Source organism: Hyla sarda, chromosome 4 (genome assembly GCF_029499605.1).
Source record: "Hyla sarda isolate aHylSar1 chromosome 4, aHylSar1.hap1, whole genome shotgun sequence".
Lineage (NCBI taxonomy): Eukaryota > Metazoa > Chordata > Amphibia > Anura > Hylidae > Hyla > Hyla sarda.
Genome location: NC_079192.1, coordinates 416,475,277 through 416,500,841, shown reverse-complemented (window position 1 = coordinate 416,500,841; position 25,565 = coordinate 416,475,277). Strand labels below are relative to the sequence as shown.

The following is a 25,565-nucleotide window of genomic DNA, read 5'->3' as shown; positions in this document are numbered from 1 at the left end:
TCAGTGATGTCATACATTGCACCTCACTCCTCAGTGATGTCATACATTGTACCTCACACCTCAGTGATGTCATACATTGTACCTCACTCCTCAGTGATGTCATACATTGTACCTCACTCCTCAGTGATGTCATACATTGTGCCTCAGACCTCAGTGATGTCATACATTATGCCTGAGACCTCAGAGATGTCATACATTGTGCCTCAGACCTCTATGATGTCATACATTGCGTCTCACACCTCAGTGATGTCATACATTGCGTCTCACACCTCAGTGATGTCATACATTGTGCCTCACTCCTCAGTGATGTCATACATTGTGCCTCAGACCTCTGTAATGTCATACATTGTACCTCACTCCTCAGTGATGTCATACATTGTACCTCACTCCTCTGTGATGTCATACATTGTGCCTCACTCCTCAGTGATGTCATACATTGTACCTCACTCCTCAGTGATGTCATACATTGTACCTCACTCCACAGTGATGTCATACATTGTGCCCCATTCCTCTGTGATGTCATACATTGTGCCTCACTCCTCAGTGATGTCATACATTGTGCCTCAGACCTCAGTGATGTCATACATTGTGCCTCAGACCTCTGTGATGTCATACATTGTGCCTCAGACCTCTGTGATGTCATACATTGTGCCTCAGACCTCAGTGATGTCATACATTGTGCCTCAGACCTCTGTGATGTCATACATTGTGCCTCAGACCTCAGTGATGTCATAAATTGTGCCTCACTCCTCAGTGATGTCATACATAGTGCCTCAGACCTCTGTGATGTCATACATTGTGCCTCAGACCTCAGTGATGTCACACATTGCACCTCACTCCTCAGTGATGTCATACATTGTACCTCACTCCTCAGTGATGTCATACATTGTGCCTCAGACCTCAGTGATGTCATACATTGTACCTCAGACCTCAGTGATGTCATACATTGCACCTCACTCCTCAGTGATGTCATACATTATGCCTCACTCCTCAGTGATGTCATACATTGTACCTCAGACCTCAGTGATGTCATACATTGTACCTCACTCCTCTGTGATGTCATACATTGTGCCTCACTCCTCAGTGATGTCATACATTGTACCTCACTCCTCAGTGATGTCATACATTGTACCTCACTCCTCAGTGATGTCATACATTGTGCCCCACTCCTCTGTGATGTCATACATTGTGCCTCACTCCTCAGTGATGTCATACATTGTGCCTCAGACCTCAGTGATGTCATACATTGTGCCTCAGACCTCTGTGATGTCATACATTGTGCCTCAGACCTCAGTGATGTCATACATTGTGCCTCACTCCTCAGTGATGTCATACATTGTACCTCACTCCTCAGTGATGTCATACATTGTACCTCACTCCTCAGTGATGTCATACATTGTGCCTCAGACCTCAGTGATGTCATACATTGTGCCTGAGACCTCAGTGATGTCATACATTGTACCTTACTCCTCAGTGATGCCATACATTGTGTCTCACTCCTCAGTGATGTCATACATTGTGTCTCACTCCTCAGTGATGTCATACATTGTGCCTCAGACCTCAGTGATGTCATAAATTGTGCCTCACTCCTCAGTGATGTCATACATAGTGCCTCAGACCTCTGTGATGTCATACATTGTGCCTCAGACCTCAGTGATGTCATACATTGCACCTCACTCCTCAGTGATGTCATACATTGTACCTCACTCCTCAGTGATGTCATACATTGTGCCTCAGACCTCAGTGATGTCATACATTGTACCTCAGACCTCAGTGGTGTCATACATTGCACCTCACTCCTCAGTGATGTCATACATTGTACCTCCCTCCTCAGTGATGTCATACATTGTGCCTCAGACCTCAGTGATGTCATACATTGTACCTCAGACCTCAGTGATGTCATACATTGTGCCTCAGACCTCAGTGATGTCATACATTGTACCTCACTCCTCAGTGATGTCATACATTGTGTCTCACTCCTCAGTGATGTCATACATTGTGCCTCAGACCTCAGTGATGTCATAAATTGTGCCTCAGACCTCTGTGATGTCATAAATTGTACCTCACTCCTCAGTGATGTCATACATTGTGCCTCAGACCTCAGTGATGTCATACATTGCACCTCACTCCTCAGTGATGTCATGTATTGTACCTCACACCTCAGTGATGTCATACATTGTATCTCACTCCTCAGTGATGTCATACATTGTACCTCACTCCTCAGTGATGCCATACATTGTGTCTCACTCCTCAGTGATGTCATACATTGTGTCTCACTCCTCAGTGATGTCATACATTGTGCCTCAGACCTCAGTGATGTCATATATTGCACCTCACTCCTCAGTGATGTCATACATTGTACCTCACACCTCAGTGATGTCATACATTGTATCTCACTCCTCAGTGATGTCATACATTGTACCTCACTCCTCAGTGATGTCATACATTGTGCCTCAGACCTCAGTGATGTCATACATTGTGCCTGAGACCTCAGTGATGTCATACATTGTGCCTCAGACCTCTATGATGTCATACATTGCGTCTCACACCTCAGTGATGTCATACATTGCGTATCACACCTCAGTGATGTCATAAATTGTGCCTCACTCCTCAGTGATGTCATACATTGTGCCTCAGACCTCTGTGATGTCATACATTGTACCTCACTCCTCACTGATGTCATACATTGCACCTCACTCCTCAGTGATGTCATACATTGAACCTCACTCCTCAGTGATATCATACATTGTACCTCACTCCTCTGTGATGTCATACATTGCGTCTCACACCTCAGTGATGTCATACATTGTGCCTCACTCCTCAGTGATGTCATACATTGTGCCTCAGACCTCTGTGATGTCATACATTGTACCTCACTCCTCACTGATGTCATACATTGCACCTCACTCCTCAGTGATGTCATACATTGTGCCTCAGACCTCAGTGATGTCATACATTGTGCCTCACTCCTCAGTGATGTCATACATTGTACCTCACTCCTCTGTGATGTCATACATTGTGCCTCACTCCTCAGTGATGTCATACATTGTACCTCACTCCTCAGTGATGTCATACATTGTACCTCACTCCTCAGTGATGTCATACATTGTGCCCCACTCCTCTGTGATGTCATACATTGTGCCTCACTCCTCATTGATGTCATACATTGTGCCTCAGACCTCAGTGATGTCATACATTGTGCCTCAGACCTCTGTGATGTCATACATTGTGCCTCAGACCTCAGTGATGTCATACATTGTGCCTCAGACCTCAGTGATGTCATACATTGTGCCTGAGACCTCAGTGATGTCATACATTGTACCTTACTCCTCAGTGATGCCATACATTGCACCTCACTCCTCAGTGATGTCATACATTGTGTCTCACTCCTCAGTGATGTCATACATTGTGACTCACTCCTCAGTGATGTCATACATTGTGCCTCAGACCTCAGTGATGTCATACATTGTGCCTCAGACCTCAGTGATGTCATACATTGCACCTCACTCCTCAGTGATGTCATACATTGTACCTCACTCCTCAGTGATGTCATACATTGTGCCTCAGACCTCAGTGATGTCATACATTGTACCTCAGACCTCAGTGATGTCATACATTGCACCTCACTCCTCAGTGATGTCATACATTGTGTCTCACTCCTCAGTGATGTCATACATTGTGCCTCAGACCTCAGTGATGTCATAAATTGTGCCTCAGACCTGTGATGTCATAAATTGTACCTCACTCCTCAGTGATGTCATACATTGTGCCTCAGACCTCAGTGATGTCATACATTGCACCTCACTCCTCAGTGATGTCATGTATTGTACCTCACACCTCAGTGATGTCATACATTGTATCTCACTCCTCAGTGATGTCATACATTGTACCTCACTCCTCAGTGATGTCATACATTGTGCCTCAGACCTCAGTGATGTCATACATTGTGCCTGAGACCTCAGTGATGTCATACATTGTACCTCACTCCTCAGTGATGTCATACATTGTGTCTCACTCCTCAGTGATGTCATACATTGTGCCTCACACCTCTGTGATGTCATAAATTGTACCTCACTCCTCAGTGATGTCATACATTGTACCTCCCTCCTCAGTGATGTCATACATTGTGCCTCAGACCTCAGTGATGTCATACATTGTACCTCAGACCTCAGTGATGTCATACATTGTGCCTCAGACCTCAGTGATGTCATACATTGTACCTCACTCCTCAGTGATGTCATACATTGTGTCTCACTCCTCAGTGATGTCATACATTGTGCCTCAGACCTCAGTGATGTCATAAATTGTGCCTCAGACCTGTGATGTCATAAATTGTACCTCACTCCTCAGTGATGTCATACATTGTGCCTCAGACCTCAGTGATGTCATACATTGCACCTCACTCCTCAGTGATGTCATGTATTGTACCTCACACCTCAGTGATGTCATACATTGTATCTCACTCCTCAGTGATGTCATACATTGTACCTCACTCCTCAGTGATGTCATACATTGTGCCTCAGACCTCAGTGATGTCATACATTGTGCCTGAGACCTCAGTGATGTCATACATTGTACCTCACTCCTCAGTGATGTCATACATTGTGTCTCACTCCTCAGTGATGTCATACATTGTGCCTCACACCTCTGTGATGTCATAAATTGTACCTCACTCCTCAGTGATGTCATACATTGTGCCTGAGACCTCAGTGATGTCATACATTGTGCCTGAGACCTCAGTGATGTTATACATTGTGCCTCAGACCTCAGTGATGTCATACATTGTGCCCCAGACCTCAGTGATGTCATACATTGTACCTCAGACCTCAGTGATGTCATACATTGTGCCTCACTCCTCAGTGATGTCATACATTGTGTCTCACTCCTCAGTGATGTCATACATTGTGCCCCACTCCTCTGTGATGTCATACATTGTGCCTCACTCCTCAGTGATGTCATACATTGTGCCTGAGACCTCAGTTATGTCATACATTGGGCCTCAATGATGTCATATATTGTACCTCACTCCTCAGTGATGTCATACATTGTGCCTCACTCCTCAGTGATGTCATACATTGTGCCCCACTCCTCTGTGATGTCATACATTGTGCCTCACTCCTCAGTGATGTCATACATTGTGCCTCAGATCTCTGTGATGTCATACATTGTGCCTCAGACCTCAGTGATGTCATACATTGTGCCTCAGACCTCTGTGATGTCATACATTGTGTCTCACTCCTCAGTGATGTCATACATTGTGCCTCACTCCTCAGTGATGTTATACATTGTGCCTCACTCCTCAGTGATGTCATACATTGTGCCCTACTCCTCAGTGATGTCATACATTGTACCTCAGACCTGTGTGATGTCATACATTGTACCTCACTCCTTAGTGATATCATACATTGTACCTCAGACCTGTGTGATGTCATAAATTGTCCCTCACTCCTTAGTGATGTCATACATTGTACCTCAGACCTGTGTGATGTCATACATTGTACCTCACTCCTTAGTGATGTCATACATTGTACCTCAGACCTGTGTGATGTCATACATTGTACCTCAGACCTGTGTGATGTCATACATTGTACCTCAGACCTGTGTGATGTCATACATTGTGCCTCAGACCTCTGTGATGTCATACATTGTGTCTCATTCCTCAGTGATGTCATACATTGTACCTCACTCCTCAGTGATGTCATACATTGTGCCTCAGACCTCAGTGATGTCATACATTGTGCCTCAGACCTCAGTGATGTCATACATTGTACCTCACTCCTCAGTGATGTCATACATTGTGTCTCACTCCTCAGTGATGTCATACTTTGTGCCTCAGACCTCTGTGATGTCATAAATTGTACCTCACTCCTCAGTGATGTCATACATTGTGCCTCAGACCTCAGTGATGTCATACATTGTGCCTGAGACCTCAGTGATGTTATACATTGTGCCTCAGACCTCAGTGATGTCATACATTGTGCCCCAGACCTCAGTGATGTCATACATTGTACCTCAGACCTCAGTGATGTCATACATTGTGCCTCACTCCTCAGTGATGTCATACATTGTGTCTCACTCCTCAGTGATGTCATACATTGTGCCCCACTCCTCTGTGATGTCATACATTGTGCCTCACTCCTCAGTGATGTCATACATTGTGCCTGAGACCTCAGTGATGTCATACATTGGGCCTCAGTGATGTCATATATTGTACCTCACTCCTCAGTGATGTCATACATTGTGCCTCACTCCTCAGTGATGTCATACATTGTGCCTGAGACCTCAGTGATGTCATACATTGGGCCTCAGTGATGTCATATATTGTACCTCACTCCTCAGTGATGTCATACATTGTTCCTCACTCCTCAGTGATGTCATACATTGTGCCTCAGACCTCAGTGATGTCATACATTGTGCCTGAGACCTCAGTGATGTCATACATTGTGCCTCACTCCTCTGTGATGTCATACATTGTGCCTCACTCCTCAGTGATGTCATACATTGTGCCTCAGACCTCTGTGATGTCATACATTGTGCCTCAGACCTCAGTGATGTCATACATTGTGCCTCAGACCTCAGTGATGTCATACATTGTGCCTCAGACCTCAGTGATGTCATACATTGTGCCTCAGACCTCAGTGATGTCATACATTGTGCCTCAGACCTCTGTGATGTCATACATTGTGTCTCACTCCTCAGTGATGTCATACATTGTGTCTCACTCCTCAGTGATGTCATACATTGTGCCTCACTCCTCAGTGATGTCATACATTGTGCCTCACTCCTCAGTGATGTCATACATTGTGCCCCACTCCTCAGTGATGTCATACATTGTACCTCAGACCTGTGTGATGTCATACATTGTACCTCACTCCTCAGTGATGTCATACATTGTACCTCAGACCTGTGTGATGTCATACATTGTCCCTCACTCCTTAGTGATGTCATACAAAGTGTGCTTCCTACCTTATTGACTTCAGAAATTCTGCCTGACACCTCAGTGACGTCACGTCCCGCTATGTCCCGTACCGCACTGCCCGTTATCCTGTAGGGGGCGGGCTTAGGTGTTGTGGGCGCGGTTTGAGAGTGGTGGGGGGGGTGTCTCTGGACAGTGGGCGGGCATGTGTGAAGGGGCGTGGTTTCGGAGTTGCGGTTCTCAGTGAGACAAGTTCTGATCTGGTTGTGCGGAGCGGAGACCGGGACTGTGAGCGATCACCGGGGACACCGGGACTGTGAGCGATCACCGGGGACACCGGGACTGTGAGAGATCACCGGGGACACCGGGACTGTGAGCGATCACCGGGGACACCGGGACTGTGAGCGATCACCGGGGACACCGGGACTGTGAGAGATCACCGGGGACACCGGGACTGTGAGCGATCACCGGGGACACCGGGACTGTGAGCGATCACCGGGGACACCGGGACTGTGAGAGATCACCGGGGACAGCGGGACTGTGAGAGATCACCGGGGACACCGGGACTGTGAGCGATCACCGGGGACACCGGGACTGTGAGCGATCACCGGGGACACCGGGACTGTGAGCGATCACCGGGGACACCGGGACTGGACTATGACACCTGGTGACACCGGACTGACAACCTAAGGGATTTACCTGGGGGCGCCCCCTGACTGACACCTACTGCACCCCGGAGAGGGCGCCCGAGCATCACCCGAACAGGTGACCCGCCCGACATGCAGGTAAGTCACCCATCACGTGACACCCCCAAAAGTGCCATCATGTCACCTGTGGCCCCCCCAAGATCATGTGTGTGGAGAGAGTTAGGTTCTATCTACCCTCTGTGCCCCCAAATCTGTGCCCTGTGCCCCCTGGTATGAGGTCTGTGCCCTGTACCCTCCTGGTATGAGATCTGTGCCCTGTACCCCCTGGTATGAGGTCTGTGCCCTGTACCCCCTGGTATGAGGTCTGTGCCCTGTACCCCCCTGGTATGAGATCTGTGCCCTGTACCCCCCTGGTATGAGGTCTGTGCCCTGTACCCCCCTGGTATGAGGTCTGTGCCCTGTACCCTCCTGGTATGAGATCTGTGCCCTGTACCCTCCTGGTATGAGATCTGTACCTCCTGGTATGAGATCTGTGCCCTGTACCCTCCTGGTATGAGATCTGTGCCCTGTACCCTCCTGGTATGAGGTCTGTGCCCTGTGCCCCCTGGTATGAGGTCTGTGCCCTGTACACTCCTGGTATGAGATCTGTGCCCTGTACCCCCTGGTATGAGGTCTGTGCCCTGTACCCCCTGGTATGAGGTCTGTGCCCTGTGCCCCCTGGTATGAGGTCTGTGCCCTGTACACTCCTGGTATGAGATCTGTGCCCTGTACCCTCCTGGTATGAGGTCTGTGCCCTGTACCTCCTGGTATGAGGTCTGTGCCCTGTACCCTCCTGGTATGAGATCTGTACCTCCTGGTATGAGATCTGTGCCCTGTACCCTCCTGGTATGAGATCTGTGCCCTGTACCCTCCTGGTATAAGGTCTGTGCCCTGTACACTCCTGGTATGAGATCTGTGCCCTGTACCCTCCTGGTATAAGGTCTGTGCCCTGTACACTCCTGGTATGAGATCTGTGCCCTGTACCCTCCTGGTATGAGGTCTGTGCCCTGTACCTCCTGGTATGAGGTCTGTGCCCTGTACCCTCCTGGTATGAGATCTGTGCCCTGTACCCTCCTGGTATGAGATCTGTGCCCTGTACCCTCCTGGTATGAGATCTGTGCCCTGTACCCTCCTGGTATGAGATCTGTGCCCCGTGCCCCCCTGGTATGAGGTCTGTGCCCTGTGCCCTCCTGGTATGAGATCTGTACCCCCTGGTAGGAGATCTGTGCCCTGTACCTCCTGGTATGAGGTCTGTGCTCTGTACCCCCTGGTAGGAGGTCTGTGCCCTGTACCCTCCTGGTATGAGATCTGTGCCCTGTACCCTCCTGGTATGAGATCTGTACCTCCTGGTATGAGATCTGTGCCCTGTACCCTCCTGGTATGAGGTCTGTGCCCTGTACCTCCTGGTATGAGGTCTGTGCCCTGTACCCTCCTGGTATGAGATCTGTGCCCTGTACCCTCCTGGTATGAGATCTGTGCCCTGTACCCTCCTGGTATGAGATCTGTGCCCCGTGCCCCCCTGGTATGAGGTCTGTGCCCTGTGCCCTCCTGGTATGAGATCTGTGCCCTGTACCCCCTGGTAGGAGATCTGTGCCCTGTACCTCCTGGTATGAGGTCTGTGCTCTGTACCCCCTGGTAGGAGGTCTGTGCCCTGTACCCTCCTGGTATGAGATCTGTGCCCTGTACCCTCCTGGTATGAGATCTGTACCTCCTGGTATGAGATCTGTGCCCTGTACCCTCCTGGTATGAGATCTGTGCCCTGTACCCTCCTGGTATAAGGTCTGTGCCCTGTACACTCCTGGTATGAGATCTGTGCCCTGTACCCTCCTGGTATAAGGTCTGTGCCCTGTACACTCCTGGTATGAGATCTGTGCCCTGTACCCTCCTGGTATGAGGTCTGTGCCCTGTACCTCCTGGTATGAGGTCTGTGCCCTGTACCCTCCTGGTATGAGATCTGTGCCCTGTACCCTCCTGGTATGAGATCTGTGCCCTGTACCCTCCTGGTATGAGATCTGTGCCCCGTGCCCCCCTGGTATGAGGTCTGTGCCCTGTGCCCTCCTGGTATGAGATCTGTACCCCCTGGTAGGAGATCTGTGCCCTGTACCTCCTGGTATGAGGTCTGTGCTCTGTACCCCCTGGTAGGAGGTCTGTGCCCTGTACCCCCTGGTAGGAGATCTGTGCCCTGTTCCTGTTATGTGCTTTCCCTGGTTTAAGGTCTGCACCCTCTTGTGAGTTGGCAGTGGGGGTGCACAGCTGGCAGGTCTCACGGTGCAGCCGGGGGTGCGTATACTTTTGTGACCCTAAAGTTTGCAACAAAATACATTGTATCCCTGGCACCCAGGGGGCCCCCCGTGACTGCCCAGTGCCCACACCCAGGGGTCCTATGACTGCCCAGTGCCCACACCCAGGGGTCCTATGACTGCCCAGTGCCCACACCCAGGGGCCCCATGACTGCCCAGTGCCCACACCCAGGGGCCCCATGACTGCCCAGTGCCCACACCCAGGGGCCCCATGACTGCCCAGTGCCCACACCCAGGGGCCCCATGACTGCCCAGTGCCCACACCCAGGGGTCCTATGACTGCCCAGTGCCCACACCCAGGGGCCCCATGACTGCCCAGTGCCCACACCCAGGGGCCCCATGACTGCCCAGTGCCCACACCCAGGGGCCCCATGACTGCCCAGTGCCCACACCCAGGGGCCCCATGACTGCCCAGTGCCCACACCCAGGGGTCCTATGACTGCCCAGTGCCCACACCCAGGGGCCCTATGACTGCGCAGTGCCCACACCCAGGGGCCCCATGACTGCCCAGTGCCCACACCCAGGGGCCCCATGACTGCCCAGTGCCTTCTCTCAGGGGGACATCTATATGCTGGGTGACAGCCAGTCTGCACATCATCCAGCCACCTGCTCCATGTGCCACTACATAACCAAGCAGGAGCCTGGCAAAGCTGGGTGATTCCCCACAACCCCCCCCCCACAGTAGTGGCGGCCATATTGGTTGTCACTAGCTTTCCAGGAATTGTAACCCTTTGATGCTTTCAGGCTCTGGGAGGAGATCGGTGACGGATTTTGGCGCCGGCGACGAGTGACACGAGCCGCCTCCTGGAGGACACACTTGCGTTGATTTATAAGGGCTTTAACCATTTAATCCTGGAGCGGCCGCCGCTTCCTAGGAGTTCAGGAAGCGGAGGGGAGAGGAAAATCGCTTCCCTCGCTATAATGGAAAATACATGTAGATCCGGCGAAAATTCACTTTTATACAATTTGTCCTTTCTGCCAAAAAAGAAAAAAAAAAAGCACAAAAAAACTTCGTTACCTTTTAGGTCTACGCGGGCGATTTCATCCTAAGGCGCAGTCCTATGTAAACGAAGCCTAATCCCTGTATAATGAAACATTCTGCCAATTCGTGTCTGTTCAGTATCTCTGCTTGCTGCAAGCGAATGGGAACATTGTTGTTCTGTCCTAATACGTATTTTAATTGTTCTTTTTTACAATTGTATCTTCAGATTGATACGTTTTACTTGCACTGATACATTGTAACAAATGCCCAGTTGATATGCTGCATTGTTTAAATTGGATTCAACTCTATCGGGATTCCCAACCGGTGTGCCTCCAGCTGTTGCAAAACTACAACTTCCACCGTTGAAATGGCCCCATAGTATAGTATTTCCCAACCAATGTGCCTCCAGCTGTTGCAAAACTACAATTCCCAGCATGCCCGGACAGCCAACGGCTGTCCGGGCATGCTGGGAGTTGCAGTTTTGCAACAGCTGGAGGCACAGTGATTGGAAAACACTGCTCTATGTCCAAGGGAAGGACAATTCTCCAGCCATGGTTTCCCTAGAGGTTTCCTCCACTGGGGTTTTTTCCTCCTCTACTAAGTGCTGGAAACTGTCTGGGCATGCTGGGAGTTGTAGTTTTGCAACAGCTGGAGGCACCCTGGTTGGAAAACACTGAGTTCAGAGTTGCTGAACTTTTGGTGCCAAGTGCGAAAACTGGACTGGCCCTTTAAGAGATATTGCCAACCAAGTTGGGAACCATTTCCATAGTGGCTACCCAGGACATCAATAAGATCCTGGGCCATGCTGGGAGTTGTAGTCTTGCGAAAGCTAAAGAGTCCAAGTTGGGAACAGTTTCTGTAGCGACCGCCCTGCACAAGATGTAATCTCGGGCCATGCTGGGAGTTGTAGTTTTTCCAAAGCTGGAGGGTCTGGGTTGAGGATCTATGGTGGAGACCTAGGACATCTATGTGGCCCCAGAAGATGCTGGGAGTTGTAGTTTTGCAACAGCAATGGACCCAGGGTCTTCATCTACATCAATGTGCCCCCAGCTGTTGCAGAACTACAACTCCCATGATGCCTTCGGCTGTCAGGGTATGGTGGGAGTTGTAGTTTTGCAACAGTTGGAAAGTTCAGTTTGGGAACCAATATTGATAAGATCTTAGGCCATGCTGGGAGTTGTAGTTTTGCAGAAGCTGGAGGGTCTTGGCTGTGGACAGTTTCTTTAGTGCAGTGTTTCCCAAGCAGGGTGCCTCCAGCTGTGGCCAAACTACAACTCCCAGCATGCCCAGACAGCCTTCGGCTGTCCGGGCATGCTTGGAGTTGTAGTTTGGCCACAGCTGGAGGCACCCTGCTTGGGAAACACTGCTGTAGTGGCTACACAGGACATAGATATGGTTTAGTCTACATGGTCTCAGGCCATGCTGGGAGTTGTAGTTTTGCAACAGCGGGCCTGAGCGACGGTCTTAAAGTCTTCATCTACATCAGTGTGCCCCAACTGGCCGCTTTCCAGCTGCTGCAAAACGACAACTCCCATTATTTCTTTGGCTGTAAGGGCATGCTGGGAGTTGTAGTCTTGCAACCGCTGGAGATTCCAGGTTGAGATACAATTCCATGGTGGTTACCCAGCACATCGATATAGTCAGCAAGTTTGTAGTCAGACACCCCGGTGTGCCTCCAGCTGTTGCTGGCTGTCCGGGCATGCTGGGAGTTGTAGTTTTGCAACAGCTGGAGGCACACTGATTGGGAAACACTGCTCTAAGCCCAAGGAGATTACAGCTCTAAAGCGGCAGAATTGTGCATGTTCTATGATCGTCCTATGACGCCGGTTTGCAGGGGTTTCGCCGTGCGGCTTCTGTCAGTGATTTACAGTAAGGGTCCCTTTAAATAGTGTTGTAGTTTTGTTTTTTGCGCAGCAGAGCTGAGTGGGTGTAGGCTGTGGGGATCTGTAACCTGTTATGTATTAATGCGTAATCGGCTCGGCGGCCCTGAAATCCATATCTGAGCCTGGTGCCAGGTGTATCCGTGTCCAGCGATAATGGGCACTGAGGGGGGTTGGGGGTCACTATGTCAGGAGGGGGTAGGGGGGGGACTGTTCGGAAAGTGACATCATGGCGTCTTCCACGCCTGTATTTTTATCACCCAGCTTTTCCAGACTCCTGAATGGCAGATCTGCTGCATGAATATTCTGTCACATGACTGGCCTAACGATGGGTGCCGAAAAAAATTGGGTGAGGACCCCATAGGAAGCGTAATGACGGCCATGTTTGTTGTCGCCCCCACTTTCTCACACTCCTGAATGGCCGCTTTCTGGAAATGTTTTTGTTGGTTATCGCTGAACGTGTTGTCGCAATAGATGAACTGGATATCAGAATGAGCGATAGGTATTGGCCAAACTGTGGTGTCGCCCGTAGCAACCAGAATAAAAAGAAAGTGAAACCATTGCACTTTATAACCAATCAGGCTACAGCTTTCTAGGCTCTGGTTGGTTGCCATGCAATGGCTTCACTGCCTTTTTGTTCTGGTTGCTATGGGCAACACCACCCAGTGAATCTGTTACCATTAGCAACCAGCTTTCTCAGCTCAGATTGGTTGCTCATGGCAACAGCTTAACTTCCTGTCTGTGTGGTGTTGCCGTAGCAACCAGAATTAAAAGTTTGTTTTGTTGAGGTTGAGTGACCAATTAGAGTTCAGCTTTAATTTTCTATCCTGCCTTAGCAGGCTAACAACCTGAACTGTGATTGGCTGGGACACGAATAGTGGCGGCCACAGGTTGCCAGGGGCAACATCCACTTTTCTTTTGTCCTAGTGAATGAAAAAAATGGAGGTGCCTGTATGCCAAAAGGGTATACGCCAAATGGCGCCAGGTTATTCGCCACCAATTTCAATTCAGTTGTGAGAAATCCGCGCCCGCTTATCGTCCAATCAGCAAGATGGCAGCGCGCCTTGGTAAATATCGCATAGTTCTAGTAATCTCATGTCATTGTCGCATAGATGCCCGATTATAGAATTGTAACAAATCCTCACCTGTGAGAAGCATAAGTAAGAATGTTACCAAGAGATCTTCGGAACACAAAATGGCGCGCACCAGGTCCTGCTCTCTAATGCGGTAATTTTGAATTTTTTTTCCGCCATGCAACAGAACTCTCCCACAATCTAATACTTTATATTGATGTCTTGGACCCTGTACACACAACGGACTCAGATTACCCCCCATATAATGGGAACAAGCCGCGTCCCCTTTTCCGTATGGAACCTGCGTAAGTGACGTGTTAAGTTTATTTATTTATTTTTTGTTTTTGCTGTGAAACCTGTGCGAATTCCTTGGTGTAAATTTGCGCTTAGTTCTGGGATATGATATAACTTACCATCCACCATATTGTTATCCTTTAAAGGGGTCATAAGCTAAGGGGGTCCGACTGCTGGGGCAATCACAGAAACGGGGGGAGGGGAGGTTCCTTGTCCCCCGAGTTTCAGCAACGTTCAGAAATCCCATAGAGAGTGAATAAAATAGAGACAAGTGACCCCCCAATGTTGGAGTCGGTGGGGGTCCTAGCATCCGGACCCCCACGGATCAGATTACTGCAGCCGACATTCAGACGTGTAAATATGGGCACGACCTCTGACCCTGTAGATAAATGGTTTTGCTATCAGCTTCCTCATCTTTATTGAATGTATGTGTGTGTGTATATATATATATATATATATATATATATATATATATATATATATATATATATATATATCTTTGGTATACGTATGGGAATTTGTACCAAGCTATGGACCTATAGCTGCTGCAAAACTACAACTCCCAGCATGCCCAGACAGCCGTTGGCTGTCTGGGCATGCTGGAAGTTGTAGTTTAGCAATACCTGGAGGTCCACAGTTTGGAGACCATTGCTCTTTGTGGTCACTGAGCACTTTTTCAGCACCCACTGCTGAACCCCTACACATTTAACCAAACATAGTCTACTAGTGACCAAACATAGCCTTATAGTAAGTAATTGTTCCATACATAGTCTACTAGTGAGTATTTGGTCCAAACATAATCCACTAGTGACCAACCATAGTATACTAGTGCAAAGGTGGTCTAAACATAGTTTCCTGGTTATCAAACAGTCTAATAGTGAGTAATTGGTCCAAACATGTCTACTAGTGACCAAATATAGTTTAATAGTGAGTAATTGGCCCCTTACATAGTCCACTAGTGACCGAACATAGTCTAATAGTGAGTAATTGGTCCAAACATGGTGTACTAGTGACCGAACATAGTCTAATAGTGAGTAATTGGTCCAAACATAGTCCACTAGTGACCAAATATATTCAAATAGTGAGTAATTGGTCCAAACATGGTGTACTAGTGACCATACATAGTCTAATAGTGAGTAATTGGTCCAAACATGGTGTACTAGTGACCAAACATAGTCTAATAGTGAATAATTGGTCCAAACATGGTCCACCAGTGACAAAACATAGTCTAATAGTGAGTAAATGATCCAAACATGGTCCACTAGTGACCGAACATAGTATAATAGTGAGTAATTGGTCCAAACATGTCTACTAGTGACCAAATATAGTTTAATAGTGAGTAATTGGCCCTAACATAGTCCACTAGTGACCGAACATAGTCTAATAGTGAGTAATTGGTCCAAACATGGTGTACTAGTGACCAAACATAGTCTAATAGTGAGTAATTGGTCCAAACATTGTGTACTAGTGACCAAACATAGTCTAATAATGAGTAATTGGCCCCAACATAGTCCACTAGTGACCGAACATAGTCTAATAGTGAGTAATTGGCTCCAATATAGTCCATTAGTGACCAAATATAGTCTAATAGTGAGTAATTGGTCTAAGCATAGTCCACTAGTGACCAAATATAGTCTAATAGTGAGTAATTGGTGCCAATATAGTCTACTAGTGACCAAACATAGTCTAATAGTGAGTAATTGGCCCCAACATAGTTCACTAGTGACCAAATATAGTCTAATAGTGAGTAATTGGCCCCAACATAGTTCACTAGTGACCGAACATAGTCTAATAGTGAGTAATTGGTGCCAATATAGTTCACCAGTGACCAAACATAGTCTAATAGTGAGTAATTGGCCCCAACATAGTTCACTAGTGACCAAATATAGTCTAATAGTGAGTAATTGGCCCCAACATAGTTCACTAGTGACCAAATATAGTCTAATAGTGAGTAATTGGCCCCAACATAGTTCACTAGTGACCGAACATAGTCTAATAGTGAGTAATTGGTGCCAATATAGTTCACCAGTGACCAAACATAGTCTAATAGTGAGTAATTGGCCCCAACATAGTTCACTAGTGACCAAATATAGTCTAATAGTGAGTAATTGGCCCCAACATAGTTCATTAGTGACCGAACATAGTCTAATAGTGAGTAATTGGTGCCAATATAGTTCACCAGTGACCAAACATAGTCTAATAGTGAGCGATTGGCCCTTATATAGTCCACTAGTGACCGAACATAGTCTAATAGTGAGTAATTGGCGCCAATATAGTCCACTAGTGACCAAATATAGTCTAATAGTGAGTATTTGGTCTAAGCATAGTCCACTAGTGATCAAATATAGTATAATAGTGAGTAATTAGTGCCAATATAGTTCACTAGTGACCAAACATAGTCTAATAGTGAGTAATTGGCCCCAACATAGTTCACTAGTGACTGAACATAGTCTAATAGTGAGTAATTGGCCCCAACATAGTTCACTAGTGACCGAACATAGTCTAATAGTGAGTAATTGGCCCCAACATAGTTCACTAGTGACCGAACATAGTCTAATAGTGAGTAATTGGCCCCAACATAGTTCACTAGTGACCGAACATAGTCTAATAGTGAGTAATTGGCCCTTATATAGTCTACTAGTGACCAAACATAGTCTAATAGTGAGTAATTGGCCCCAACATAGTTCACTAGTGACCAAACATAGTCTAATAGTGAGTAATTGGCCCCAACATAGTTCACTAGTGACCAAATATAGTCTAATAGTGAGTAATTGGTCCAAACATGGTCCACCAGTGACAAAACATAGTCTAATAGTGAGTAATTGGCCCCAACATAGTTCACTAGTGACCGAACATAGTCTAATAGTGAGTAATTGGCCCCAACATAGTTCACTAGTGACCGAACATAGTCTAATAGTGAGTAATTGGCCCCAACATAGTTCACTAGTGACCGAACATAGTCTAATAGTGAGTAATTGGCCCCAACATAGTTCACTAGTGACCGAACATAGTCTAATAGTGAGTAATTGGCCCCAACATAGTTCACTAGTGACCAAATATAGTCTAGTAGTGAGTAATTGGCCCCAACATAGTTCATTAGTGACCGAACATAGTCTAATAGTGAGTAATTGGTGCCAATATAGTTCACCAGTGACCAAACATAGTCTAATAGTGAGCGATTGGCCCTTATATAGTCCACTAGTGACCGAACATAGTCTAATAGTGAGTAATTGGCGCCAATATAGTCCACTAGTGACCAAATATAGTCTAATAGTGAGTATTTGGTCTAAGCATAGTCCACTAGTGACCAAATATAGTATAATAGTGAGTAATTGGTGCCAATATAGTTCACTAGTGACCAAACATAGTCTAATAGTGAGTAATTGGCCCCAACATAGTTCACTAGTGACCGAACATAGTCTAATAGTGAGTAATTGGCCCCAACATAGTTCACTAGTGACCGAACATAGTCTAATAGTGAGTAATTGGCCCTTATATAGTCTACTAGTGACCAAACATAGTCTAATAGTGAGTAATTGGCCCCAACATAGTTCACTAGTGACCAAACATAGTCTAATAGTGAGTAATTGGCCCCAACATAGTTCACTAGTGACCAAATATAGTCTAATAGTGAGTAATTGGCCCCAACATAGTTCACTAGTGACTGAACATAGTCTAATAGTGAGTAATTGGCCCCAACATAGTTCACTAGTGACCGAACATAGTCTAATAGTGAGTAATTGGCCCCAACATAGTTCACTAGTGACCGAACATAGTCTAATAGTGAGTAATTGGCCCCAACATAGTTCACTAGTGACCGAACATAGTCTAATAGTGAGTAATTGGCCCCAACATAGTTCACTAGTGACTGAACATAGTCTAATAGTGAGTAATTGGCCCTAACATAGTCCACTAGTGACCAAATATAGTCTAATGGTGAGTAATTGGTGCCAATATAGTCTACTAGTGACCAAATATATTCTAATAGTGAGTAATTGGTGCCAATATAGTTCACTAGTGACCAAATATAGTCTAATAGTGAGTATTTGGTGCCAATATAGTCCACCAGTGATGGTCCAAACATAGGGGAGAGATTTCTCATTGTTGTCTTTGGTAAGTCAGTTTTGTTTTGCTTTGGTTTTGCTTAAGTGCTTCACATTTATTGTTTTTTGCAAACGTGCACCAAATGTATCACCTCCCCTTGCCTTAATAGTATGATAGTATAATAAAACACTTTAGAGCACCATTTTGTAGGATTCCTCTGCAACTTTTCAGCACAAAATATCGCAGTTGTGACTTTTTGGAAATACTCTCCAAAGGCAGTTTTGTAATTCAGGTCTGACGTGACCTACGTGTAAAGCAAATGTTGCTCAGCTAACGATCTGTGCTGCTTTATGTGCACCAGCAAAAGTCACACAAAAAGTGCTTAGGCAGACGTGCAACATTTTGTGCGCCTGGAGTAAGCAAAAAAAAAAAAAAGTTCGAAATGTAATTATTAATCACCCCCATGGTCACTAGTGGCCAAACAGTCTACTAGTGAGTTGTCAGTCCAAACATAGTTCACGGATGAGGTATAGGACATAGTCTAGTGAGTTATTGGTCCAAACATGGGCCAGCATTTATCACTGTAGTGTACGTGAAGCTTTTTTTTACACCTTTTTTGTGCGCTGTAATGTGTAGGAGCACCAAACTTATTAATGGTCGCAGAGCATTTGATACATTTTGTGCAGGTCACATTCTCTGAAATTTCTCTCTTCACATACACCAAAAAGATAAGTCGGGGCTGGTGTAGTTTTAGAGACTTTTCAGTGGCTTTGCGCCTTTTTTGCACCTTTTCACTTAAAAGGTGCTGTTGATAAAACCCGTCCATATCATGTGTATTGCCAAAATCAGTGGATTACAACTCAAAATCAGCAGAAATGTGTAAAACAAAAGGCGCAAAAAAAGGTGCAAATAAACCCTGCTTGCGCCTTTTCTAGACACAAAAAACTGTCTAAAAACAATGATAAATGTCATTCATAGTCTACTTGTTAGTTATCGTTCCAAACATAGTTTCTGAGTGAGTTATAGGTCCAAACATAGTCTACTAGTGATCAAACATAGTCTACTAGTGAGTAACTGGTCCAAACATAGTCTACAATTGAGTTATAGGTACGAATGTAGTCTATGTTTGGACCAATAACTCACCAGTAGACTACATTCTTACCTATAACTCAATTGTAGACTATGTATGGACCATTTACTCACTAGTAGACTATGTTTGATCACTAGTAGACTATGTTTGATCACTAGTAGACTGTTTAGACCAGTAACTCACCAGTAGACTACATTCGTACCTATAACTCAATTGTAGACTATGTTTGGACCAGTAACTCACTAGTAGACTACATTCGTATCTATAACTCAATTGTAGACTATGTATGAACCATTTACTCACTAGTAGACTATGTTTGATCACTAGTAGACTGTTTAGACCAGTAACTCACCAGTAGTCTACATTCGTACCTATAACTCAATTGTAGACTATGTTTGGACCAGTAACTCACTAGTAGTCCAATAGTGATCACATAGTTTACTAGTGAGTTATTAGTCCAAACATAGTCTACAATTGAGTTATAGGTACTAATGTAGTCTACTGGTGAGTTACTGGTCCAAACATAGTCTACTAGTGAGTAACTGTTCCAAACAATCTATTAGTGATCAAACATAGTCTACAATTGAGTTATAGGTATGAATGTAGTCTACTAGTGATCAAACATAGTCTACAATTGAGTTATAGGTACGAATGTAGTCTACTAGTGATCAAACATAGTCTACAATTGAGTTATAGGTACGAATGTACTCTACTAGTGAGTTACTGGTCCAAACAAAGTCTACTAGTGACTAGAAAGAGTGAGTAAAATGATGTTGTGAACACATTTTTCAGGCTTTGCAGCATTTGTTTATGGGTCTTGCGGGTGGTATTTGTGCCCCCAAGGGGCAGTGGGCAACAAGTTTTTTTTTTTTGGTGGTGCTGCTTCCCCTGTGTTGGGAAATGGTGGTGGAAGCTGTGAGAGACTTTTAGGAAGGAGACGGTTGTCCTGGGTGCTCTGGGTATATGTCATGGTGGATGACTCTGTGCTGTAGCTCCTCTGCCACACAAGTGGGGGTAGGAACTGGTTGGGATCCAGAAGCCGGGAAGTCTATGGTGAGCCAGTGGTAGGACCCACGGTGTATGCACCAGGATTGGATGTTGTGAGGCAGTTTCCTTCAGATCTTTAGACCGTGAACTGGAAATTAGCTGACCTAAGCCTGGATACAGAGAGTGCCCACAGGGGGTCTGCGGTGGGGGGGTGAAACTTCCCAGTGTCGGAGAGCAACCACGTGGAGTATAAGTGTGTGTCAAGTCGTCCATAAGAGATTGTTCCCTGTCTAATATGTGACCACCAAGAGAAGTGGTTGTTTGAACTTGAGATGAATCCGTGACATTACACGACACGGGTCACTTGGGCGCCATTGAAGCCGTAAATGCTCAACAGCAGACGCTGGCCCTAAAAGGTCTTAACTGGACCAGTTTCTACATTCCACAATACCCCAGATAGGAGACTGTATACTGAGCACACGGGAGAGAGAGATTACACCCCATCCCATGGACCCGACCATCACATGTTCCTATCTGATCACCGCCTTATCTCCTGTGGGTTATTGTGGATTAGTGTTGTACAGCTGTGATTGTCCAGATAACTTCTGCAGACGGCTTAATGATTAAAGGGGCCAGATAACCAGAGAGAATGGGAATGTGGGAATTATCCAAAACATCATAGGAGGATGTAGTATAGTGTTGCCATCTATTTAGAATAATATAACTACTATAAGAATATAACTACTATAATACTGCTCCCATATACAAGAATATAACTACTATAATACTGCTCCTATATACAAGAATATAACTACTATAATACTGCCCCCTATATACAAGAATATAACTACTATAATACTGCTCCTATATACAAGAATATAACTACTATAATACTGCTCCTATATACAAGAATATAACTACTATAATACTGCCCCCTATATACAAGAATATAACTACTATAATACTGCTCCTATATACAAGAATATGACTACTATAATACTGCTCCTATATACTAGAATATAACTACTATAATACTGCTCCTATATACAAGAATATAACTACTATAATACTGCTCCTATATACAAGAATATAACTACTATAATACTGCTCCTATATACTAGAATATAACTACTATAATACTGCTCCTATATACAAGAATATAACTACTATAATACTGCCTCCTATATACAAGAATATACCTACTATAATACTGCTCCTATATACTAGAATATAACTACTATAATACTGCTACTATATACAACAATATAACTACTATAATACTGCTCCCAATATACAAGAATATAACTACTATAATACTGCTCCTATATACAAGAATATAACTACTATAATACTGCTCCTATATACAAGAATATAACTACTATAATACTGCTCCTATATACAAGAATATAACTACTATAATACTGCTCCTATATACAAGAATATAACTACTATAATACTGCTCCTATATACAAGAATATAACTACTATAATACTGCTCCCAATATACAAGAATATAACTACTATAATACTGCTCCTATATAAAACAATATAACTACTATAATACTGCCTTCTATGTATACATTTATGACCGTATTACATCTGGAGTGCAGCTCTGTCCTGTATTCTCTATATAGATCCACTATGGTTTCCCTCTGTCATTATGGGGTTGGTAATTGCTCTTGGAACGTGGCCGCTCACACAGAGATGGCGGGGGCTTTGTCACAGCTGCAGTGTATGGGTGGTCTGCGACCTGAAGATGTCTGACAAGTCCCCTGTGGGGGGGATCAGAGCTTTGACCTTGGGGGCGGCTGAACGGACTGATGGGATAGTCTCGAGCCATATAGTAAAGCTTGTGTATCCATTTAGTTAGACCAGTGGTCTCAAACTGTGGACCCCCAGCTGTTGCAAAACTTCAACTCCCAGCATGCCCGGACAGCCAACGGCTGTCCGGGCATGCTGGTAGTTGTAGTTTTGCAACAGCTGGAGGGCCACAGTTTTAGACCCCAGAGTTAGACAGTATAATAATACTGATATTCAAGCATCTTTGCAAAAGGAAGAGTCTGGGTGATATGACAGTATTAAAATAACTATTGGGTTGTGGCTACAAAAACATGGCCGACATGGGCAGACAGGTATATAAAGTAGTCGTAGATTGTGCTACTGTGACAGCAAAATTGTGCGTTCCATAAAATGGTCACAAGGCACGAAGATAAAGGAATGATGTAATCATGACTACGCATTTTGGGGTTTCACAACCCCCCTCATCAGGTGACCTCTTCCTGTTTGATCATACGATCCTTTTCCCTTCAAGATTACATGTGATGTACCATTGACTCAAATTCACAATAGAAGAGGTCCGGCACAATAGTAGCAGGTAAAATCCGGTGCTTTATTCAACATGCAGAATAGCAAATGGTACAGGAGACAATAGCCTACGCGTTTCGGGCTGTTGAGCCCTTAGTCATGGCATAAAAACATGGTGTAATAATGGACTTATATACACAGATATCCAGTCACATGATCATTAACACACACAGAGAATCAGGATAGACATAAAAAGCGGCATGGATCCAGACATATAATCCACCTATTACATATAAATACCTGGTTACAAAAAGGATATAAAAAAGATTATATATATCTTATATATATATGTAATAGGTGGATTATATGTCTGGATCCATGCCGCTTTTTATGTCTATCCTGATTCTCTGTGTGTGTTAATGATCATGTGACTGGATATCTGTGTATATAAGTCCATTATTACACCATGTTTTTATGCCATGACTAAGGGCTCAACAGCCCGAAACGCGTAGGCTATTGTCTCCTGTACCATTTGCTATTCTGCATGTTGAATAAAGCACCGGATTTTACCTGCTACTATTGTGCCGAACCTCTTCTATTGTTTGTTTGCTGCACGTGGAGAGGAACGCCACCTCTCTGGTCGGAGCACTGGAGCAGCGGTAAGGGGAATCGAGCGGAGGACTTTACATATTGACTCAAATTCAACGCATTTCTAGCCGGTACAGGCTCCTTTACATTCTTGAAATGCGTTTACCATCCTATTATCTCATTGGTTAAAGGTAAACTCCAAAAATCGATATAACATATAAGATCGGATACTACTATAGTGCGACGACAACGCATTTCGGGTAATGTAAAGGAGCCTGTACTGACTAGAAATGCGTTGTCGTCGTACTATAGTAGTATCCGATAACTCATCTGTTATATCAATTTTTGGAGTTTACCTTTAACCAATGAGATAATAGGATGTTTTCATCCCGAAGGACTGCTGCTCTTACTCCAGATGTTGAAAGAAACCGAAACGCGTAGAAAATAGACTTACTAAAGGTTGGATCCGAAAGTGTGCCGCCATGAAGTAATTCCCAATACCGAACCAGAAAATGTTTTTAAACAAAAAGAAGCTTAATTTGAGGGTTTCCTTCAGCTCCATAGGCGGCAGTGTCTGTACGGGGACCCTGAAACGCGTTATGTTGTACCACAATTGAATTACTTTCTTCCTCTATCAGAAATATATTAGTATAGACTATATTAGTATCAACATAAAACCGCAATCCCCCTCCACAGATGAAGGGATCTGTCAAACCCCAAAACGCGTTATGTTGTACCACGATTATATTACCTTCTTTCTCTGTTATTAATATGGTCAATACTAATATATTCCTATCAACATAAAACCGCAACCCCCTTCTCCCCCCAGATAAAGGGATCTGTAAGACCCCAAAACGCGTTATGTTGCACCATGATTTATTACTTTCTTCCTCTGTTAGGAATATATTAGTTTTGACTATATTAGCATCAACATAAACCCCCCTCCCCCCAGATAAAGGGATCAGTAAGACCCCAAAACGCGTTATGTTGCACCATGATTAAATTACTTTCTTCTTCTATAAGGAATATATTAGTATTGACTATATTAGTTATTAAATAAAACCGCAATTAGTATTAACATAAAGCCGCAAACCTCCCCCCTCCCCAGATGAAGGGATCTGTCAGACCCCAAAACGCGTTATGTTGCACCATGATTAAATTACTTTGTTCCTCTATAAGGAATATATTAGTATTCACAATATTAGTATCAACATAAAACCGCAGACCCCCCCCCCCCAGATAAAGGGATTTGTAAGACCCCAAAATGCGTTATGTTGCACCACGACTTAACTACCGTACTTTCTTCCTCTATAAGAAATATATTAGTATTGACTATATTAGTATCAATATACCCCCCCCCCCCAGATAAAGGGATCTGTAAGACACCAAAACGCGTTGTCCATTATTCACTCAAGAATACAGGCCCATTGAAGCCTATAATCTCTCGGGGAGTATGTTTGTATATTCCTGAATGATAGCAGTGCCTACTCCTGGTGAAATGCTCTGTGAGACCCTGAAACGCGTTGTCCTCACTGCCCTCGTGTATGAAGCCGATGGTCCACCATAGCCGGAGTGTTTCCTTTATGATGGTTTCTTTGAAGCTGAGGCAGCTCCTGTATACCATCTATATACCGCCACCCCTGCCCACTTGTCACCTCTGAACAATGGCGGCGCGCTGCGTACTATGAGTCCATCCGTAAGGGGAGCGAATGTTTGGAAAATGTCAAATTCTGATTGAACTTGAAAGGAGACAACATAAAAGGAGGAACGGGACTCTTCCTGTACAATAATTGAGATGAAAGAAATCAGAGAAAATACATGAGATGTTCGAGGGGAGAGAAAGGAGACTGCGGGGGCCTAATGGAATCCATCTTGTCTTAGAGGAGTCCAGGATAGAAAGAGATCCTGTATTATATTCCAGAGCTGTACTCTCTATTCTGCTGGTGAGGTCACTGTGTACATACATTACATTACTTATCCTGTACTGATCCTGAGTTATATCCTGTATTATACCCCAGAGCTGTACTCACTATTCTGCTGGTGAGGTCACTGTGTACATACATTACATTACTTATCCTGTACTGATCCTGAGTTATATCCTGTATTATATTCCAGAGCTGTACTCACTATTCTGCTGGTGAGGTCACTGTGTATATACATTACATTACTGATCCTGTACTGATCCTGAGTTATATCCTGTATTATACTCCAGAGCTGTACTCACTATTCTGCTGGTGAGATCACTGTGTACATACATTACATTACTTATCCTGTACTGATCCTGAGTTATATCCTGTATTATACTCCAGAGCTGTACTCACTATTCTGCTGGTGAGATCACTGTGTACATACATTACATTACTTATCCTGTACTGATCCTGAGTTATATCCTGTATTATACTCCAGAGCTGTACTCACTATT

The 25,565-nt window shown here is 45.0% G+C and overlaps 1 protein-coding gene across 3 annotated transcripts in view; it reads left to right on the top strand.

Annotated features, from left to right (window-relative positions):
* The first annotated feature begins 7,454 nt into the window (after window positions 1-7,454).
* The window catches only part of WNT5B (Wnt family member 5B), a 148,443-nt gene continuing 130,332 nt past the window's right edge, over window positions 7,455-25,565 (top strand). Inside the window, exon 1 of one of the 3 annotated variants that reach the window (XM_056517861.1) lies at window positions 7,455-7,701. In XM_056517861.1, the coding sequence (XP_056373836.1) occupies window positions 7,696-7,701 (6 nt within the window). In that variant the 5' untranslated portion in view covers window positions 7,455-7,695. Of the gene's footprint in view, window positions 7,702-13,584; window positions 13,832-14,127; window positions 14,147-25,565 lie in introns of those variants that run through there. The other 2 variants (XM_056517858.1, XM_056517862.1) reach the window with 2 other exon arrangements.